The 21575-nt window shown below is 41.8% G+C and overlaps 1 protein-coding gene across 2 annotated transcripts in view; it reads left to right on the forward strand.

The window, feature by feature from the left end:
* LOC124595769 (glutathione S-transferase D7-like) overlaps positions 1 to 21575 on the forward strand; it is a 70411-nt gene that overhangs the window by 38296 nt on the left and 10540 nt on the right. For both annotated transcript variants that reach the window (XM_047134650.1, XM_047134651.1), the window contains exons 2-5: positions 8474 to 8625; positions 9153 to 9211; positions 10630 to 10768; positions 15617 to 15778. In XM_047134650.1, coding sequence (XP_046990606.1) covers positions 8482 to 8625; positions 9153 to 9211; positions 10630 to 10768; positions 15617 to 15778 — 504 coding nt within the window. In that variant the 5' untranslated portion in view covers positions 8474 to 8481. The remainder of the gene's footprint in view (positions 1 to 8473; positions 8626 to 9152; positions 9212 to 10629; positions 10769 to 15616; positions 15779 to 21575) is intronic.

Raw genomic sequence — 21575 nt, forward strand, 5'->3', positions numbered from 1 at the left:
TTAAGTTGAATGGTTCGTTACATTCGAGGAGTGCAACTTTCACTGGTATGTGTGTGTCCGTCCGTGGAAGTGATCTCGTGGCGATAAGCTGTCAGTCGGCGATTCATACTGGCACCTTTCCCTTGCCTGACTTGAGCGGGGACGACCGTTGGTTGGTCGTTCGGTCGGTCGTCTCGTCTCGTCGGACGACGTCTCTTCCGACCGCTTCTGGGCCCTGTGTGTTTGTGTCGACTTGTGGTTCGTGCTTGTTGTTCCACAGTGACTGGTTTTAGTATTGTTTGGGTTGTTGGTGGGATCGTTATCGCGAGTCTGTGTGTATCTAGTGTGTTTGAATGAGCAGTTATTTTAACGCTGTCCACGTACTGCATTTGTGGAGTGGTTCCTTCTGCCTTTCGGTGTTTTAAAAGCCGGATTCTGCAGACGCAGTGCTGTCCATCCCTTCGCCCTCGCCTGAATTATTCCATCGTTGTACTGGTTATCAGATGTTACGTGGATTTGGTAAGAGGGTTGGTCGGCGTTTAAACTGTCCCTAGTTTGAGTTGCCACCCTGTTGTATGAGCATAACGCTTGGCTGCCTGTCTCACCACTTATGCAGCTGTAGGGACTTTTCTCATGTCGATCCTTGGAGCAGTGTCTATGGATTACTCCCCTTTTTTATTTGGTCTGATTGTGTCAATTGTTGAAAAATGAAATTTTGTTTAAATTATTCCTTTTGCTTGTGGCCTTCAGCCGACAAATAATTTTGAATTCTCACTTAATAAGGCCTTCATCCGTCAGTGTAGCATGTGTTGCAGTCAATTTTTTTTAAAAAAGATTGTTTCAAAAAATTATTTCCTTCAATAAAGTGTATGTGTTTCCTGTGCAACCAACGGTAACTGCTTTCCCTAAGTGCCTCGTCTTAGTCATCAAGACACACCTTGTATTTTGTAGGTTTTAATCCCAAAAGTACTAAATCCAGTAGCCTCTGGAATGTAGGCGTTGCATTCTTCATTCCAGGCAGCATGCTACAATACTTGTAATGAACACATGGTGTGGTAATGGCTGTCTTCGGCCGGTTTCCTGGAACTGTTTCAAGCTGGTGGTAGCCACTCCCTTGAGAACTATCTACATTGAGCCTAGTATTTCCGTAATACAAGAGATGGAGTATGAATCAGTGATAGTCCTTGCATTGAGGTATCAATCATCTTTACAGAACCTATATTTCTTGGTACCATTAGCTGGTTTTTTGGACCCAGTGACAATGTTCACATCCCAGAGACTGTCACCAAGTCCACTGATTCAATCAACTAACTGCTGTTTGATGAATTCCTCCATCTTGTGGTAGTAAATGCTCTGGGACGCTATATGGCACTGCTTCTCGTTGGTATCCTATTTTGCGTTACAGGTGGGACTGGTAACGGACCTTTCGGACTGAAAAGATTTGTGAATCTAACCACTAAAGCTTCAATTTCTTCCCTATCTTTCCCTCACAAGTGTTTAACTTTCCAAACGGAAATTCAATCAGGTAATATTTACAGTGACCGCCGATATTTCGACGGGAATACACCCCGCCATTTTCAAGGCACAACCTGCAACGGACTGTCCGTTGCAGTTTGTGCCTTGGCGATCTACAGGCAAATTTAAAACCTCTGTTCTTGGAGTAATTCAGGAAAAATAACACACACACACACACACACACACACACACACACACTGAGCACTAGTGCCACCAGAGATCGCCAAAGTCAGAGGTATCGGTAGTCAAAGACTACGAACCAGCAGATGATGTAACATTGACTCTGTCCCGCTGTTTTTTGACAACGGAGAGAGCAGGATTCCAAGCAGAGTTTAAACAAAAACCTCCAGCCCTGTTTACAAGATTACTCGCTAATTTAACCTCAACAGTCTCCTTAACAACACTGCCCCAATAGCTGGACGTGCATGCTAAAATCTCGGTATTGTTATATAACATATGGTGACCAGTACCCGAGCAAAGTTCGGCAGTAGCAGACCTACTTGGCTGCTGTAATCGTGTGTGCCGTTTATGATCAGTACAGGGGTCCTCGACGGTCCTGATAGTCTGACCAACATATACCATGCCACAGCGCTACAAGGAGAGCGATATACACCCGCCTTACGCAAACGAAGATCATCCTTAACAGAAACCAAAAGCACTCTATTTTTGGATGGAGTTCGGAAAATACATTTCGCATCGTATTTCCGTAAAATACGACCGATCATGTTGGAAGCGCTTCCTAAGTAAGGCAAAAAGGCAGTAGACTTAGGTGTCGATTCAGCATTATCATCAATCATCTAAAGTGATAAGGCCATAAGGACATGGTGTAAAAAAGATCTGTGGATGGTTATTACGGACTGAAACCGGTCATCGTCTGAAGAATTGATATTGTGATCAAAGACTATAATAAAAAAAAACATTTGACAATATTGGATCACTGATTGTACACGTGACCATGTCGCACTTGGTGAAAACCACAGTAATTTGTTTTTCGCGTCGGCATGGAAGGTGACCAACGCTGTCTTTACGTTTCGATTAAATCTTTCAGCAAAAGAAGATTGAGGGTAATGTGGTGTTGTTGCCACGTGGGTGACACCAGGGCAAAAACAAAAACAAAATTCCTGAGAAGCAAAGGTAGGAGCATTGTCACTGACCAATATCTTTGGTGGACCGAACAGCGAAAATATTTCACTTAGATGTTTGACATTGATATTGGTAGTCACCTCCCTACTAGAACATAGCCAAACAAACGTAGTGAAAGCATAAATGGCCCCGTAAATGTATCTGTATCTGGCCTGAGTACATGGTAACGGGCCCAAATAATCAATGAAAATTCTTTCCATGGGCCTGTTTGGACGACTGCAGCAACCCCTTTCGGTTGCTTGAATTGAGCTTTTCTAAGTTACAGGCCTGTCACTGGTCGACTAACCATCTAATATCACTGTACAGTTACGACTTCTCTAACTTGAGTATGGTCTTTTATATGCCAAGATGTCCTTCTGAAAGGAACTCAGCGTGTAGATGTGAGCAACTGGTCCAGAATTGACAACCAGCCTGATTTATCATTGTGCGGTACTGGTAGTGATGCGACTTTGCAGCTGGATGAGAACTATACTCAACTGGAATGTTTCTCAGAATTTTTGAGTAATGAGATGATAAAGATAACAGCAGTTGAAACAAACAGGTATTCAGACCTAAAAATTCATGAAATGAATAAGATTATGTGGCGTCAATGGTCAGTAGTAAACATAAGTGAAACATACTTGTTTTTCTCAATTATTTCGCGTATGAGTGTAGTGAAGTTACCAAAAATAAGTGACTGTTGGTCAAAGGGTGGATTTCTATATCCTTCATGGGCAAGCAGGATAATGAGTAGAGACATATTTTTTCCATTTTGTTTATGTTGCACCTGAACGACAACACGAAATTCGTAAAACTAAGTTAGCTAGGACATGATCCACTGAACAAAATAAGACCCTTTTTCAGTTTTTTTATCATATGTTCCTTCAGCTGCAGAAGAGGATTTAGAGCTTATGTAAAAAACGAAGCAACTAAATAAGGAATCAGACTTTCTGTACTGTGTGACTCAACAAGTTATGCTTTGAATCGTGAAATCTACACATGTAAACCAAACAGTGGAGATAGATCTTCCTTGTCTATATTTGGAGGTTGCGTGGAGATTACTTTGGGAAAGCACATTACATTTACATGTACAGGTCGTGCACAGGCCCAGCTGTGTTGGACTATCTGTTGCAGCATAAAACTTTGTGTGTAGGTACTGTAATGCTAAACAGTAAGGGTCTACCTAATCAAATGAAGACTGTGAAGCTTAGGAATGAGGAAATGGTGCTTTGGAGGAAGAAATATTTACTTGCTGTAAAACGGAAGTGAACCAGGTATGTGTACTGTTTTCCAACCAAATACCGACAAAATTGAACTATAACTAGTACCAGAAGTAAAGAACGACAAGTAGACAGACGTAAACCAGATGTTGTGATAGACTAAGCAAGCGTATAACGGAGTAGACAGCGCTGACGAGCTGTCAAGCTATTATCCTTATTGTCGGAAGACACTGAAATGGTGGAAGAAGATTTTCTGTCACTTACGTTTTGTAAGATTAGTGAACAGTCCGATTGCGTACAAACAAACAACAAAAAAGACAACATCTCTGGTGTGCTTCATCAAGACGTTATGTAAACACTTAGCTAGTCATGGCGGTGTGGAATGGGTTTAGGATTCAAAACATGGACGAAGTGCAGACAGCGTGTCTGGCGGACACTCTCCAGAAAATATCCCAGCTACAGCATGTAAACAAAATGCAGCAAAGTTCTGTGAAGTTTCTGCACAGGACAAAAGAAACTTGATCTCAAGCATAAACAGTCTGGTACACACACACACACACACACACACACACACACTGTACAAACATCTAGCTTCAAAAATTTTAGAAAAAATACCCTTCGATTGTGGCAACATACATAATCATTAACGCAGCTCCCCCGTGAGGTAGGGTCCCCTTCCCTATTCCTCCACTGGGGTAATTCCTGTCTGGCGCATCCACGTCGCAGGGGTGGGCATCCTAATGGCCGGGGTGATAGGATGGCTGTGTTCAGGCAAGGACCCAATCCCGTGGGGTATAACACGGAACCAATGCCCAGGGTTACGGATGAAGACCTTAATGGCAGAGACGGCGGAAAAGAAAGATTTCGGAACAGCGTAGCTGGCAGATCAGGCAACCCTTCTTTCTGGAGATTAAATGAGAAGGGAACCACTGCCTTGTCGTGGAGGAGAAACTGCAAAGGCTAAGGGAGACAACCCCAACAGAAAATCCTTTCCTGTGTTAAGCATAGCAAGCCATTAGGAAAGTCTTCATATATTGCTTTCAAAAAATAAACGAGCCTCAGAACGAACCACTAAGGATTTGACCCCACTGCTTCTTCAGGTACTGGTGCAAATCATGGAAGACCTGGTGATTTTCATCAGTACAAGAAGATGAAACCAAATGGACTAAAAAATAGCCTAAATATTGGCACCCTTGGTATATGAACCCTCAATGAAAAAATGGAAGAAATGACAGATGTACTAACAGAGAGAAAATGAGATATTTTGTGATTTAGAGAAACGAAGTGGAAGGGAAAAGGTGGGAAGAATCTGAGAGGAGGAAAACTGTACGGGAGTGGGAATAACAGGTTTGGAAGAAATGGTGTGGCAGTGATGGTGAATAAGAATTTACAAAGCTGTATTGAAAGTGTGAGATATATATCAGACATGATCAATAACTTAAACCTGAGGTTCCAAAAAGAAACACTAAAAGTTATCCATATTTAAGCACCTCAAGTGGGATGTAGCGAAGAAGAGAAGATGGAATTTGAAAAAGAGTTAGAGAACCATATAGAGAGTGCTAATGTAGTGATGGGAGATTTTAATGCACATGTAGGCAAAGACGGGAAGGTATTTGAGCAAGTGTTGGGGTGTTTTGGATATGGAGGCAGAAATGAAGAAGGGGAAAGACTCCTGGATTTGTGCCAGAGGAATGGAATGAAAATAGCAAACAGCTGGTTTATGAATAGAGAAGAACCAAGAGCGTAATTGATTATATTCTAGTAGATAGGGAATAGGGAGAGGAAGTAACAAATGTGAAGGTAATTCCAAGTGTGACTGGAGAGGGAGGCCATAGATTACTGGTGGGATAATGGAAAATGAATCATTGTGTGATAAATAGAAAACACAAGAAAGTGATGAGGATATGGGATTGTAAACAGAAGGAGAGTGGAAGTGCTGAGAGGTATAGAGAATTAATCACACACAAATTTCCAAAAGAAGTTTACTGAGATGTAGAAAAATAATGGAGTTAATTTAAAGTCGAAGAACTGGAGAACGATTAAAAACAGAACTTCCAAATATATGAGCCAGCGAATTCTCCAAGTGAATAGCCGAAATCCCTCAATACTCCATTCAGAGGGATGGACATACAAAAACTTGATGTCGAAGATGACTGCTGATGTGGAGTCATGGTTCTTATATGGCGGCGGCAGCCGACTTGAACAGCTCCTAACTGTAGTGGTTCGCTGGATATGGATTCAGGCTGGTCGAGTGGAGGTGCGGTGGTGAGGATCTGTGTCACACCCAAGACGTCAATGAGAAAGCATTAAATTAACATCCATTTTTTGGGAAGAGTCTCCTCCTGAACGCACCCTTGAAACAACCGTCCCGAGTTCACGTCGCAGAAACTCGCTGAATGGTGCGTCAGCGCCTGTCTTGGAATCTGCAGTCGTAGCTCCTGGTGTTGCCTGCCGTCATTTCGGCCGGCTCGTGCAAGGTGAAGTGGCGACCAGTGTAATCCTACAGCCTTGAGTGACTGTGGACGTCTGGCAAATGCTCAGTCGCTCTCGTTGAGCGTAGTTGCACATAGGCTTGCCTCCAGAAATCCGCATACCTCCGATGACTGTGGTCATGATGTTAAGAAGGCTGAAGACGAAACAGCGACATGGAGGCCGTCCCAGAATTCAGCCAATAACGTAGTACACACACTGCTAAAGAGGGGTGGCCCCAGGTGCTCTCCTCCCAAGTCGAACAGCTTGTAACAGGACAGAATAGCTCTGTCGGATAGTTTAGTTCATCAACCTTGGAAGATCTGCGTGGTCCTCATCTTCAGTCGTGGTCGGCATGAATGGCAGCTCCCAGAGTTGAAGTCGCCCCCCCCCCCCCCTCCAGCCACCACTCCCCTAACTCCCAGACGTCTGCAGACTGGAGGAAGTAGACTCCAAACTGGACACACACTCCGTTGTAAGTTAACAGGTCATCCTGCAACTAACGGAGGTGGCCTTCCGTCGGTATCAGTGACGCAGACAGAATGACAAGACTATGATGTGTGTGTGAAAGGAAGGGCAATGCTGTATAGTGGTTGACAATGTGGTTCCGCCATATGGGTGACGAAATGTACTCCAGTTCTACATGCTTGTCAGCTTTCTCTCCTGGAATAATGTTTAATTTGAAAGCTACAGAGCGTTATTTTATGGAAGGTTTGCAACCTGGAAGGCATTCGTGCATAGAATCTATGTGTGGTAACACCAAGCAGCCCAGTTAAAAATACTGTTCTGCCTTCTTTGTAATGATATCATGATGCTGATTCAGGTGTTGCTAAAGGTGTCACTCGCAGACTGTGGAAATGTGCTGCTTGATTGCGTTCGGTGCCCAAGAAGGTTTACACTTGTTAAACAACCATTGCATACCGGGCAGGTGGGGTACACTTGGATGTCATTCCAGACAGCTCAAAAATTTTGTTCCTCCATCTAATACTATTTTGTTATGCAACCATATTGGCTACAAAAATAATAGATGTGACTGATAGTTGGCAGTGGTATAAAGAAAGCCACTTAAAATAGAACATGAAACATACATTAACTGCTGTTAAGCCACCACCTACAGAATGTTGACGTGCTATAGATGCTTTCAACTTCTTAATATATCAGGTCATAGGTTTTTTGTCATCGTATTTGTGTCTGGTGTGACTAACAGTCCTATATTCCAGTTCTAATATTCCTATCCCTACTTACAGTACATATTAGTGAACATACGCAGGCATTTTGTTTTTGGACATTGTATCTGACGTCAGATACAAACAACGTACAACTCCAAGTAAGAGCTCAGTTATATCATACCTGCAGAGAGTTCCTGATCAGCATCATTCTGACCTGTTGTTTATTTTCTAAAGCCATTTACATGAGTTCCATGGTCTGGAAACATTAGCATTTAACATCTGGAAATGATGGAGGGGTGATGCTCAATTAAGGGAAAACAATAGAACCACTAAAATTGCGTTTACACATCATCTGAGAAGAAAACGTTGTGTTAGCCATCCCTGTAAAAAGGATGGGATGAAAACTTTTCAGGATGGAAGGGCCAGTAGGTCGAATCCTTATTATCAATGATGATGATGGTGATGATGGTGGTGGTGGTGCTGTTGATGAGTTCTAGCTTTTTACAGATGCTTCTCGGATGATGATTTGTTGCGGTGATCACAATATTAATTTTTGTCCCAATATTTCCGCTGCTGGAGTATCTTGAATATGTTGGTATATCTTCTGTTTGGATTTACAACATTTCACGTCGAACGTGTATCCCATTGTCTTGTTACATGTTGTTATTATTGAACCATATTTGCTTAATGTACTGTTGTAATAAACTGTCTTTGACTGTAGTGATAATCCGACGAAAGTTAATCTCAGTTATCAGTCAGACAAACCAATTACAATTCGAGTTTGTTGCAGCAGAAGTTAGCTACTTCATTTCAACTCACCCGCAGCAGCATAAGAAGTGTTGGAACGTAACTAACGTTGAGTTTTGATACCGATTACACTGTTGTCCACCATTTGCAATAACCACTGAAATAAACTGACGTTCGCACAATGTGTTTGTACTCGCTTAGAGATCTTGTTCGCGAGTTATTAACATTCTAAATCACCACTTTCCTTTACAGATCCGAAGATGTCACCCATAATTCTGTACAACCACGACGCCAGTCCTCCATGTTGCCTTGTTCGTCTAGTAGCTGGTGTGATTGGAGTAGATCTCAAAAAAGTGGACGTAAGGGACATCGAAAATGGAATGAAAAATCCTGAAATGGTTAAGGTAATCCATCAATTTTTGTCTATATTAACTTCAGTCGGACTAGAATAGGTAAAAAAGCAGTATTCTGCCCCAAATTTGATGTACCGCTGCAAAACATTATTGTTCTTGTAGTCATAAAAGTTATCAGAATGATTGTTCATTAACACTAAGATTATTTTTTTCGTCAACATTGTATGAAGTACAATCTTTTATTATGTTTGAATTACTGAAAAATAAAATGTAATATCGATTAAAAGTTTCCATTAATCTGTACAATACATATGAAAAAACATGTGTTTTCTAACTAAGAAGACTTAGAATCTGAAGCATGTATACCGAAACACACTTCTGGAGTAATATTCTAGGTTACATACCCATGGTTTGCTTTTCCGAAAAATGGAAATATAGCACTAGTCTACCTCACTTATATACACCATCATTTTTATTTGTTTACTTTTGGAAAATGAAAGAATCAATGTAAATAAGAGAAAGTGTACACAATTAATGTTTCTTTGTTAAATGGATGCCGTTGTTTCTTTTTGTTGCAGAAAAACCCACAGCACACTGTTCCTACAATAGACGACAATGGTTTAGTCATTGCTGAGAGGTTGGTACTGATACTACGTGTTAGCACATGAGTAGAGAGAAAGTTTTTGTTATCACCATTTATTTCATATTTTACCTCTGTGACTCACAATGGAATAAAGTAATTCATGCTAGAAAGTTGTTCCACAACTTGTGACATATTCAACTGCTGCCTGCTTTCATTTAGAGTACGCTTGTACAGTATTCATTTAGGGATCACGAAACTGTTGAATGGAGCTTCGATTATCATACCAATTTAATATGAAATAATGATTATTATACGAGCTGATGAGACTTTACGCACGGAAATTTTTCTTGTTACCTCTCTCCTTCCGAGGAAATCTCCATAGTTACCAAAGATTAAGTTGAGTGAATTCTCAATGTAGCCTGTCAGAGAAGACCAAAACATAAGACGGATTTCACATCGTAGGATGAGTGAAACGACAGCTGCAAAACAAATATAACACTAAAAATAGTCATTGACAGCCGTTAAATACGTAAGCACGGTGCGAAGATTATGTCGGATGTGGCATCATCATTTAGATAAGCAAACACTGGCAAGTAACAGTATAGAAACCCGTGCAGTAACTTGCTTCACGGGTGCGCAGCGTCCTGTTGTTAGGTTCCTGGGTAAGGTTCCTGCGTAGGAAACGAGTGAAATATTTTAACATTCATAGCATAATTAAGGTCGAGGATGTTAATGACCTCATGTTCTCAGCAGCATGTCTACGAATTCATTCGGAAGTTCACAAACGATGTGAGTCTCTGATTGGTACTCTTCCCTGGGTAGTAGGACATCACGTTTTGGACACATAAAGCTCTGCAGCTGCTGAAAGGCATCATAATGGAAAATTGTTGAGTGTCAGTGGATAACGCTGCAATATTTGAAAATATTATTGTTGTTTCAACATGCTACGGTGGGCACCAAACGAAATGGATTTCTATGTGCAGATATTCTGTTTCAACTTAAAGCGCGACTCCATGAGGTCAATGCGATTGTGAAGATAATAAAGCACTCCAAGTTAGAATCCATTTCACATCCATTTGTAGTTACTACAAGTAATAGTTCCATGCCCATATGGCTGAAGACCCGCTCTGATAAGTAGGTGCTCCAAGCAAATTTCTTTGTACAGGAATTCAGATTCTTTGTAAATGTCGGTGAAGTTGCATTGAACCTGGAAGATATTGTGTCAGAATGAGGTACAACTTTAAGCGGTACAACTTTTTGCCACATATTTACAACAAAAAAAGGATTTTTGAAAAATACTGCTTCCTTTGTACTCACCTTTGTAATTAAGTGTAGTGCTGCGGCTATACTAGCATTAGTTTCAGTAAATTAAACTGCTGCACCTTACAATAATTTTAAACTGCAATATAGTTAATAGTTTCATGTACTTGCAGTGTTCGGTATGTAACGTACATTTCTTTTTTATGGAACAGCCGTGCAATTGCGATGTATCTTGTTTCCAAATACGCCAAGACCGATTCGCTCTATCCAGCTGAACTACAGAGGCGTGTTCTCGTCGATCAGCGACTGTTCTTCGATCAAGATTTGTACAACAGAATATTGGCTGTGTGTGTAAGTATAAAACTGACAGTAATTTGGAAAGTTTCACCTTACATTTATTTAGGAGGGAAAACAGCTGTTTCATAAGTAATCAACTCTCTTCCCAATTAAATACATACATCGTCATAGTGAAAGATTGACAGTGACCGATAATTACTACTATAGATGGTATAGACGCTACAAAACCTCTTGCCTTCCAAAGATGTGGCTCTTCAGTTCACATGCTAGGAGGTTTCGCAGTTTGTATGAAGCATCCGAAACAAAGAGAAGTCGTTTCTCATGTACAAGATCGATAGAAATGAAAGCTATGCGTTCATCCAGTAATGTCCGCCCCGATAGCTGAGTGGTCAGCGAGACAGATTGCCGTCCTACCAGCCCGGGTTCGATTCCCTGCTGGGTCGGGGATTTTCTCCGTTTATGGACTGGGTGTTGTGATGTCTTCATCATCATTTTGTCTTTCATCCCCATCCTGCGCGCAGATCACCCAATGTGGCGTTGAATACACCAAGGTGGCCGGACCTGCCCCGCTAAGAGCCTCCCGGCCAATGACGCCAAACGCTCATTTCCATTTCATCCAGTAATGTTTCAGTAATTCCATACTTCAGACGCTCTGTTATTGGTCTTCAACTCCAGAGATTTTTGTTTGGTGACCGTTGCAGTATACATTACAGTTTGTTAACCTGATCTATGATACAAAGACTGATGCAATACTGTTCAGGTTTTGCAAAAATTTGCCTTTTCTCTTCTTTCGAAACGATGCACTACCCACATTCCAAAAACACGTAATCCAGTGATACAGTGAGTCTGCACTATTACAGGTTTCTTAGTAATATTTCTTATGTGTGTAGCCTACAACCTTTTACCCATATCACCTTTTAATACACTATCCTCCTGCTACCCCTAAAGTACCTAACTTGAAGAAAGATGGATATTTTGCATCCATTCCCATATTCTTTGCCGTTAACAAACTAATCTTTTTGTAGTGTGTACATAAAATACATCGTAATATATTTCAAATGACGTAAAGATTGAAGTGCAGAAAGTTTATACATTTATTATATCGGTACTTATCTACAGCCTTTAGACAAAGTTTCGAGACACCGAATACAAGGTAGCTAACAGAAGTTATTTACAATTAGTTTGCTCTCTCTCTCCCTGTGTCTATCTGTCTATCTCTCTCTCTCTAGCTTGTTGCGGAAGCATTTTAATTCAGCAATTATTTTATAATTACGGGTTTTTATTCTGCGCTATCTGAGATCTCAACCACAGCACATGTATTAAGTGAATTAACATTCAGACACTGTATGAATTTCTATTATTTTAATAATACCCGACAGTACTTGGTTGCAAACTCTAAAGGAAACACAGAGAAAGTACAAGATTTCGCTTTTACTAACAAAAACAAGCTTTAGAGAAGATTCCGATTACAGCCTCGTTCGTACTTTCGTAACAGCCCGAATAATTTGTAGAGCGCGTTACTTCATTTTAGTAGTTCCCCTACCCATATCTATCACAATTTTAGTGCTCTCACTAATGGGAACATTATTTCACCTGATTCTGACCGTAAAATTCCCACCCTTATTCATAATAGAAAATTCAGGTCAACGCACACTGCATGTTAGTGACGAAGTTTTGGTATGTATAGGCCTCTGAGGTGATATGAGAATATATTTGATCTATTTGGAGATCAACCTTTCACAATTGAACTAAGACTAGAAACGTCACCAAAGTTGCAGCCTTTTTGAAGTATATTGTTTGCGGGTATGACTGAGGATAAAATCCATTGATATAGTTCCACAGCTGTTATAGTCAAATAATGGTTTACGAAAGGGTGTTCTATTTTCCTCTGTTAGCCACAGACTTCCATCGAATTATTATTTCTCTGTGTCTTGTAAAATGTAACCTAATTTTTGTTTTTGTACATATAACCAATATAACTTTTATTAGTGCGAAGTATTCTAAGCAAACTTTGAAGTTTAGACTAATGACACGCTAAAAGTTTCAATGATATTAATGAACGCTTAGCACGAAGGGCAGTGTACTGTCCAGGTATGGTCCACCGAATGGCACGTCTGTCTTCTTAATTTATGTATTGTACCAGGGTGAAAACAAAATAAACTGGAATTCCTTTTCTGTCCTTTTGAGGGAGGTGCAGTAAAGCGGTTTTTACTGTTGTAAATTGCCACTTCAACATATTTGTTTGGATCATCTGACCACTTTCATGTGTCAGCGTCAGCAAAGAGCTTGTTTTCGTAATTGTGTAGTCACTTGTTCATCTGTTTCACGGTTGTGACCGAACAACGTGAAAACATTACGTTTTCTCTCAAATATCATTACATGTTGTGAGACAGGGTGTACGGGTATAACCTAGACAACAAGAAACAGTTGAGTCAAAAGAAGACTGATACACTACCAAAAGTAGAGAAACTATACAGGTTAGAACAAACAGCTAAACTTATTTGGTGAAGCACTGTGTAAAGAAACGATTGACAATTTATATACCCAATTATTCGCAGTTGCAATACTCTCCCAGAGAAGGAGGAATCAGTGTTAGGTCATTATTGATCAAAAGCATAATGAAAATGGTTTAGTACAAATACTTCTGCAATGGTGTGAATTCTTGTTACTTTTGGTCGTTCCCAAGAATGTCAAAGGTATTTTTAGGACCCACAAGTGGTGATCCAAATATCGCCCACTACATGAAACCGCGCTGTATAAACCGGCATCCGACCCAACTTACGATTTTGGCCGCGCGGAGTGGCCGCCCGGTTTAGGGCGCCATGTCACGGATTGCGCGGCCCCTCCCGCCGGAGGTTCGAGTGCTCCCTTGGGCATAGGTGTGTGTGTTGTTCTTAGAGTAAGTTAGTTTAAGTAGTGTGTAAGTCTGGAGACTGATGACCTCAGCAGTTTGGTCCCTTAGGATCTCACACACATCAAAACACTTTTACGATTTTGTTTGGATGCCAGTTGGTCAAATGATTCGAAACAAGGTGTAACAGAGGAAATCGATCGAAGACTTCATCACAGCAGCCTTTTTACGCTCTGGAAATGATCTGTTTCTACTCTTGAGAGCCGTAATGCAAACCTCACTGGTCCACCAGGCCGCAAAAATATGTAGTGAAGAGACCCTGACCGGAAGATTCATTCGGAAAACCACTCTGCCATTTCCGTCAAAATGATAATCCAGAAAGCATCCAGGGGAGACAGTTTGATTACAAATCTGGACTCGAAATCGGAAACGGCAAGTAACAAACCTCCATCCAACCACACACACCGAGAATTTCCGAAGTTTTCTGAAAGAAGCTGAGCTTGCCCTAATTTTTCCACTAATCACAGTGTGGTGCTTTATATCGACACTGATGCGCGGTTAAACTGAATGTTCGTACTTTCAAGAGAGTCGCTACGAAACTTAAACAGAAAGACACACAAAGAGTGACTGGTAGGTTTCTCGGAGAATTTCTGGGCTACCTTAGTTAGTGAAAGGTTTTTCAAGAATCTTAAATTTCTCATCAGTACCACTATGCCGTATATGCTGCCGTCTGTGAAAGTTGAGGAGAATTTTTAACAACATACAGTAGTGCGGAGTAGCATTTATCCTCTCGACTGTCTCTAGCTTAGTTTCAGTGCGGAATGTTGTACGCATACAGATATACCATTTCTTTCAGTTGAATCTAATTCTTGGCTTTAGTATCACATACTGATACCACCTATGTGGCAGTTAGGTTTGTTAAATACAGTTTGTGACGTACAGTTATGTTCCTCCGCAGCCCAGCAAATATTAGCTTACTTTCATAATCACGAGATCTGTGGCTCGAAACCCGTTTGCAGTGCTATTTTTTTTTCATTCCCAGTAATTCTAACATCAGATATGTGTGATACGTGACGAGTCTGTTTGATGACGAAGAACCTTTTGTGCATGTAAATTAAGTTTTTTGTTTACAACACAAGCACTGAAAAAAAACCATGCACACGCAAAAATTCAGCTTTCATTGCACCTGCTGTTATGTTGCAATAATTATTGTTTTCTGTGGTTCTGTGATCGGCATGAAAATGATTCGTGCAGTGCTCCATGGGTTGGACATTATACATTTCACAAATCTAAATACAATAATATCATGAAAAAATATTTTGATTTGACTGAAAGTTCTTGCGTATCCCGTTTTTATATCCTATCTCCTTACTAAAAAATGTGTATTCCCCTTTTTCCAAAATAAAGATTACGAACTTAATAAATGAATCATTAGATATTGATATGTTGTACAGTGATGGTAAATTTGCTGTTAGAATTACATGAAGATGGAAAAAGATATGTAGCGGCAGTAAGATTCGATCCAGTGGTCTCTCATGTATGAAACTAAGCACTTACTTGTTTGGCTGCAGACTCCTTGACCAACAGCAATTATGCAAAATAAGAAAGCCTAAAATTTTCAAACTCGATTTTCTCGAAAACGGTTGAGAGTTGCGTCTCTCTGTTTGCATATATTGAAATGCGAGTCTTCCTTTGCACACCCTGTTGGTATGAATAAAATCGCTGAAGGAAAGTTCGTATGGTCCCCTACTTATGTAACTGCTCATAACTTGCCAAAAAGAGCTTTGGCTGAGCTAGTATCATATCACCTCAAAGTCATTGAGAAGTACACCACCACCATTACATACTCTTTCAATTAAAAGGCCATGCAACAGTGTGAGAGGTTAGTAGTATCACTTAAAAAGGAACAAACGACTAAAATAATCCCTAGCATTTGTACCTTTATTGCTGTATAGTGCTGAGTGTTACTCTTTCGAGTTATGCATTCTCTTGAATACCTAAATACAAACAACACTTTAAACACTGTTACGTTTTTCATAACTTTCCCACAGGCACCACTATTCTATGGCAAACCTGTGCCTCAGAGCGACGCCGACAAGATGAAAGATGGTTTAGACACCTTAAGCAGGATGCTGGACGGCAAACAATGGCTAGCGGGAGACAACGTAACACTTGCCGATTACGCAGTTGCTGTGTCTTTGGCAACTCTAGAGGTAACCATTTGATTTACAACATTATCTTAAATATAAACATAGGCTTCCGTGCCCATTGTAACAGACAGTAAAATTTTTTCTGGGCTTGTGACCGCTTTGCCATTATGTAAAACTAGCGACGTTTCGATACTGTTGCAAGTGACCTTCTTAGTCTCTAATGTGACATACTGCGGTTCTCAATGAAATAGATACTGTATGTCGTGTAACAGTCATGTAACTTGTCTTGCTTAGAAAAATACCCTGAAGAAGCTCACTTACAACAGTGACCGAAACGTCGGTAGTTTTACATAATGACAATGCGGTCAAAAACCCAGAAAAATTTTATTGAACATTACCTTGTTCGAACAGAGGATGATGAAAGATATTGATTGTAACTGGAAAGTTAAATAAGTGTGTGAAAGATCTGTTGAAGTTTTAAACATATGAAAAATTTAACTGACTACCTCTGTCAATATATAACGTGGTTATCTCGTTGTTGTATACATCAGACGTTTAAAAAAGAACTTTACTTATGTTGAACCATTAATATAGTTTCTGTTTATGCAATATAAATTTATTTTTCGGATCGTTTTTGTAATGATTAAAATGTCATATGCGACTACTATTTACATTAGCAACATAAACATTGTGTCACTAATTTAAAGGTTTAAATATTTATCTACACTCCTGGAAATTGAAATAAGAACACCGTGAATTCATTGTCCCAGGAAGGGGAAACTTTATTGACACATTCCTGGGGTCAGATACATCACATGATCACACTGACAGAACCACAGGCACATAGACACAGGCAACAGAGCATGCACAATGTCGGCACTAGTACAGTGTATATCCACCTTTCGCAGCAATGCAGGCTGCTATTCTCCCATGGAGACGATCGTAGAGATGCTGGATGTAGTCCTGTGGAACGGCTTGCCATGCCATTTCCACCTGGCGCCTCAGTTGGACCAGCGTTCGTGCTGGACGTGCAGACCGCGTGAGACGACGCTTCATCCAGTCCCAAACATGCTCAATGGGGGACAGATCCGGAGATCTTGCTGGCCAGGGTAGTTGACTTACACCTTCTAGAGCACGTTGGGTGGCACGGGATACATGCGGACGTGCATTGTCCTGTTGGAACAGCAAGTTCCCTTGCCGGTCTAGGAATGGTAGAACGATGGGTTCGATGACGGTTTGGATGTACCGTGCACTATTCAGTGTCCCCTCGACGATCACCAGTGGTGTACGGCCAGTGTAGGAGATCGCTCCCCACACCATGATGCCGGGTGTTGGCCCTGTGTGCCTCGGTCGTATGCAGTCCTGATTGTGGCGCTCACCTGCACGGCGCCAAACACGCATACGACCATCATTGGCACCAAGGCAGAAGCGACTCTCATCGCTGAAGACGACACGTCTCCATTCGTCCCTCCATTCACGCCTGTCGCGACACCACTGGAGGCGGGCTGCACGATGTTGGGGCGTGAGCGGAAGACGGCCTAACGGTGTGCGGGACCGTAGCCCAGCTTCATGGAGACGGTTGCGAATGGTCCTCGCCGATACCCCAGGAGCAACAGTGTCCCTAATTTGCTGGGAAGTGGCGGTGCGGTCCCCTACGGCACTGCGTAGGATCCTACGGTCTTGGCGTGCATCCGTGCGTCGCTGCGGTCCGGTCCCAGGTCGACGGGCACGTGCACCTTCCGCCGACCACTGGCGACAACATCGATGTACTGTGGAGACCTCACGCCCCACGTGTTGAGCAATTCGGCGGTACGTCCACCCGGCCTCCCGCATGCCCACTATACGCCGTCGCTCAAAGTCCGTCAACTGCACATACGGTTCACGTCCACGCTGTCGCGGCATGCTACCAGTGTTAAAGACTGCGATGGAGCTCCGTATGCCACGGCAAACTGGCTGGCACTGACGGCGGCGGTGCACAAATGCTGCGCAGCTAGCGCCATTCGACGGCCAACACCGCGGTTCCTGGTGTGTCCGCTGTGCCGTGCGTGTGATCATTGCTTGTACAGCCCTCTCGCAGTGTCCGGAGCAAGTATGGTGGGTCTGACACACCGGTGTCAATGTGTTCTTTTTTCAATTTCCAGGAGTGTATTTAACATGATAAGATAAGATAAATCTGGCCCTCTGTTACATCCAAGCACGCACTCTACGTATTTTATATCACATTAATTACTATAATCATGTTATTAGTTACATATGATATAGAATCTAACATGTTGAAGGAATTGTGACATAAATAGAACAAAATAGGGTTTACATTCGTTTGTGAAAAGTACAGCTATAAAGACCAATTAGAAGCTGATAGATTTCAACTGTGAGCACTAGTGGACATTATTGAAGGAGGGAAAGACAGAGGAATGTTATAAAACACAACTAATATAAAAAGCGAAAAAGTGACATGCCACTGACAAATGAGAACTGAAGGAAATGTAACTGGGGGAACAGGGGAGCAGGTAATTTACCATTTAACAAAGGGAAACTTGGAATGTATATTTTTTAGAAAAAAGTTATAAGATTCACAGACGGAACTCAAGGAAATTTCTGTGTTACGAATGGGTGTAGCTTGGATACTAGATAAGTGAGACCTTGTGTTTCGATAACGACGAGGAGTGAGTCACCTAATCTCCGATGTGAGATACTACGGTTCTCAATGAAGTAGATACTGTATGTCGTGTAACAGTCACGTAACTTGTCCAAATGCAACCATATAATCGAATCTTATGAAGACTAAGATGGCCAAATACGTGGATGTTGTCAGACGTACGCACAGAAGACTTCATTTTTGGTATTACCCATCAAGAATTTTCACTAATCGTGGTATGGTGGATTACATCGCAATAGTGTACGTTCGGTATGACGAGTGACTGCAAATGTTTACGTTTCACAGCCTGCTGAACGCATTCAGAAATTTCTGGGGGATATCGGAAGTTTTCCTTCATGTTATGTTACTTCGTTATTTTTGACCTACTAGTAGATGTCACATTTTAAATGAAACCACCATACAATGTAATTTATGTAGTACTTTCTACTTTGATTCTCGTGTAGATTTACAGCTACTAAACACTTATGACGAGAACAGGCATTACAGTCTTAGTTAAAAACAGCTAAATATTTATTAAACTGGTGTCTGAAAGCCGCCGAATCAGTTAAACAGGGTGATTCCGCCATGCACTTAGAAACATTTAGGGCTGATGGAGAAGAGCAAACGTTTCACTTTGAGGTAATCGATCATGTTGTAGTAACGACCATTAGCGAAAATCATTCTCATGCCATTGAAAGGGGAATACATGCCCCGTTACTGCTGTTGCTAAGGTGCTACAGCGGGTAACTTCAAAAGCGTGAACCAAACAAGAAAAAAATTGCCAGTAAGTAGGTGTTTACGGAATGTAGTCGAAATAATTGGGTGATGCTGAGGGTATTAGATTAGGAAATGAGACACTTAAAGTAGTAAAGGAGTTATGCTATTTGGGGAGCAAAATAACTGATGATGGTCGAAGTAGAGAGGATATAAAATGTAGACTGGCAATGGTAAGGAAAGCGTTACTGAACAAGAGAAATTTGTTAATATCGAGTATAGATTTAAGTGTCAGGAAGTCGTTTTTGAAAGTATTTGTATGGAGTGTAGCCATGTATGGAAGTGAAACGTGGACGATAAATAGTTTGGAAAAGAAGAGAGTAGAAGCTTTAGAAATGTGGTGCTACAGAAGAATGCTGAAGATTAGATGGGTAGATCACATAGCTAATGAGGAGGTATTGAATAGAATTGGGGAGAAGAGGAGTTTGTGGCACAACTTGACTAGAAGAATGGATCGGTTGGTTGGACATGTTCTGAGGCGTCAAGGGATCACCAATTTAGTATTGGAGGGCAGCGTGGAGGGTAAAAATCGTAGAGGAAGACCAAGAGATGAATACACTAAGCAGATTCAGAAGGATGTAGGTTGCAGTAGGTACTGGGAGATGAAGAAGCTTGCACATTATAGAGTTGCATAGAGAGCTGCATCAAACCAGTCTCAGCACTGAAGACCACACAACAACCGAGCGAGGTGGCGCAGTGGTTAGACACTGGACTCGCATTCGGCAGGACGACGGTTCAATCCCGCGTCCGGCCATCCTGATTTAGGTTTTCCGTGATTTCCCTAAATCGCTCCAGGCAAATGGCGGGATGGTTTCTTTGAAAGGGCACGGTCGATTTCCTTCCCCATCCTTCCCTAATCCGATGAGACCTATGACCTCACTGTCTGGTCTCCTTCCCCAAAACAACCGAACCGAACCACACAACAACAACAAAATGGTTCAAATGGCTCTAAGCACTATGGGACTTAACATCTGAGGTCATCAGTCCCCTAGACTTACAAATGCTTAACTAACCTAAGGACATCACACACGTCCATGCCCGAGGCAGGATTCGAACCTGCGACCGCAGCAGCCGCGTGTTTCCGGACTGAAGCGCCTAGAACCGCTCGACCACAGCGGCCGGCAACACAACAACAAGTAGGGGTTCTAAATTGCGTACCTTAAGAGAATTGGGCACCTGTTCAGTAGCGAAGATGAAGAAATACGTTATGCATTATAGAATCCATGATTTTGTTCGATACTTTCAAATCTGAAACTTGCCTAACCTACACTCTTAACAACAGTAACGACACATTTATTCCACTGTCAGGGGAATCAAAACGACTGTCGGCTATGTCTTTCGACTTGGTCGTTTCCAGACCAGGGTCCCTCTCCTCGTATTGATACAATTACCCTTCTTCATCATCCTTGACAATCCGTAACATCATCACGGAATCATCCTGTAGTTGAACTATGCGAATGACGAATAATATCACTCTATAAAACCACCACAGCAGTTCCTAAGCGACGGACCGAATACACTGTCCAGGACAAGAAATGCCCGCAAAAACTCCGCACGCCCATGAAAGTGTAAGACTGCAGCACGCCCGTGTAATCCGATACGTTGTTGTTGTTTACTTGGCCTAGACCCAGAGAGCCGTCTACCGCCAAGTTGTTGTTGCTCAGGCCAGAAACACAGCTCTCGCCAGTGTATCGCTATGCATTCCTCTAGGACACCCAGCAATTTTCTTGCCAGCTAGAAAGCGCCGACTAACTAGAGAAGCAGCACGGAGGCGACAATGTCGGCGTCATACGATAGGTAATCGGTATGCTGAATAAAGGCACAAAAATACGCCCACGAAAATGAAAAACGGTGGAATAAATGCATCTTACATTTTTTGCAGCGGTAACATATTATCTTATTGTTTTCGTGCGAATGGGAGTATTACATTCCAACGAATTAAATCCCTTCCACATTCCGCTCCATCTGCTGTTTCAACGCTGTGACTTTCAAAGTCAATAAAAGAGTGACATCTACGAAAACTCCAAAGTGATGCGGCGTTTGTATGCGACATTTTATTTACAGATGAAGCATCGCTTACAAACTTTGGGTAAAAAAAGTTCACAACACACTGAGGTGACAAAATTCATGGGATAATTCACACTACCGCGTCGTACCTTCTCTTGCACGGTGTAGTGCAGAAACCAGACTTGGCATGGACTCAACAAGTCGCTGGAAGTTCTCTGCAGAAATATTGTGCCGCTGAAGTCGTCCATAATAGCGGATTTGTTGCCAATGCAGGATTTGCCGCACGAACTGATCCGGATTATGTCCCGTAAATGTTCGATCGGACTCATGTCAGGTGATCTGGGTAGCCAGATCACATACGCTCGTAGTGTCCAGAATGTTCTCCAAACCAATCGCGAACAACTGCGGCCTGGTAACGTGGCGTGTTGTCATCCATAAAAA

Source organism: Schistocerca americana, chromosome 2, assembly GCF_021461395.2.
Source record: "Schistocerca americana isolate TAMUIC-IGC-003095 chromosome 2, iqSchAmer2.1, whole genome shotgun sequence".
Lineage (NCBI taxonomy): Eukaryota > Metazoa > Arthropoda > Insecta > Orthoptera > Acrididae > Schistocerca > Schistocerca americana.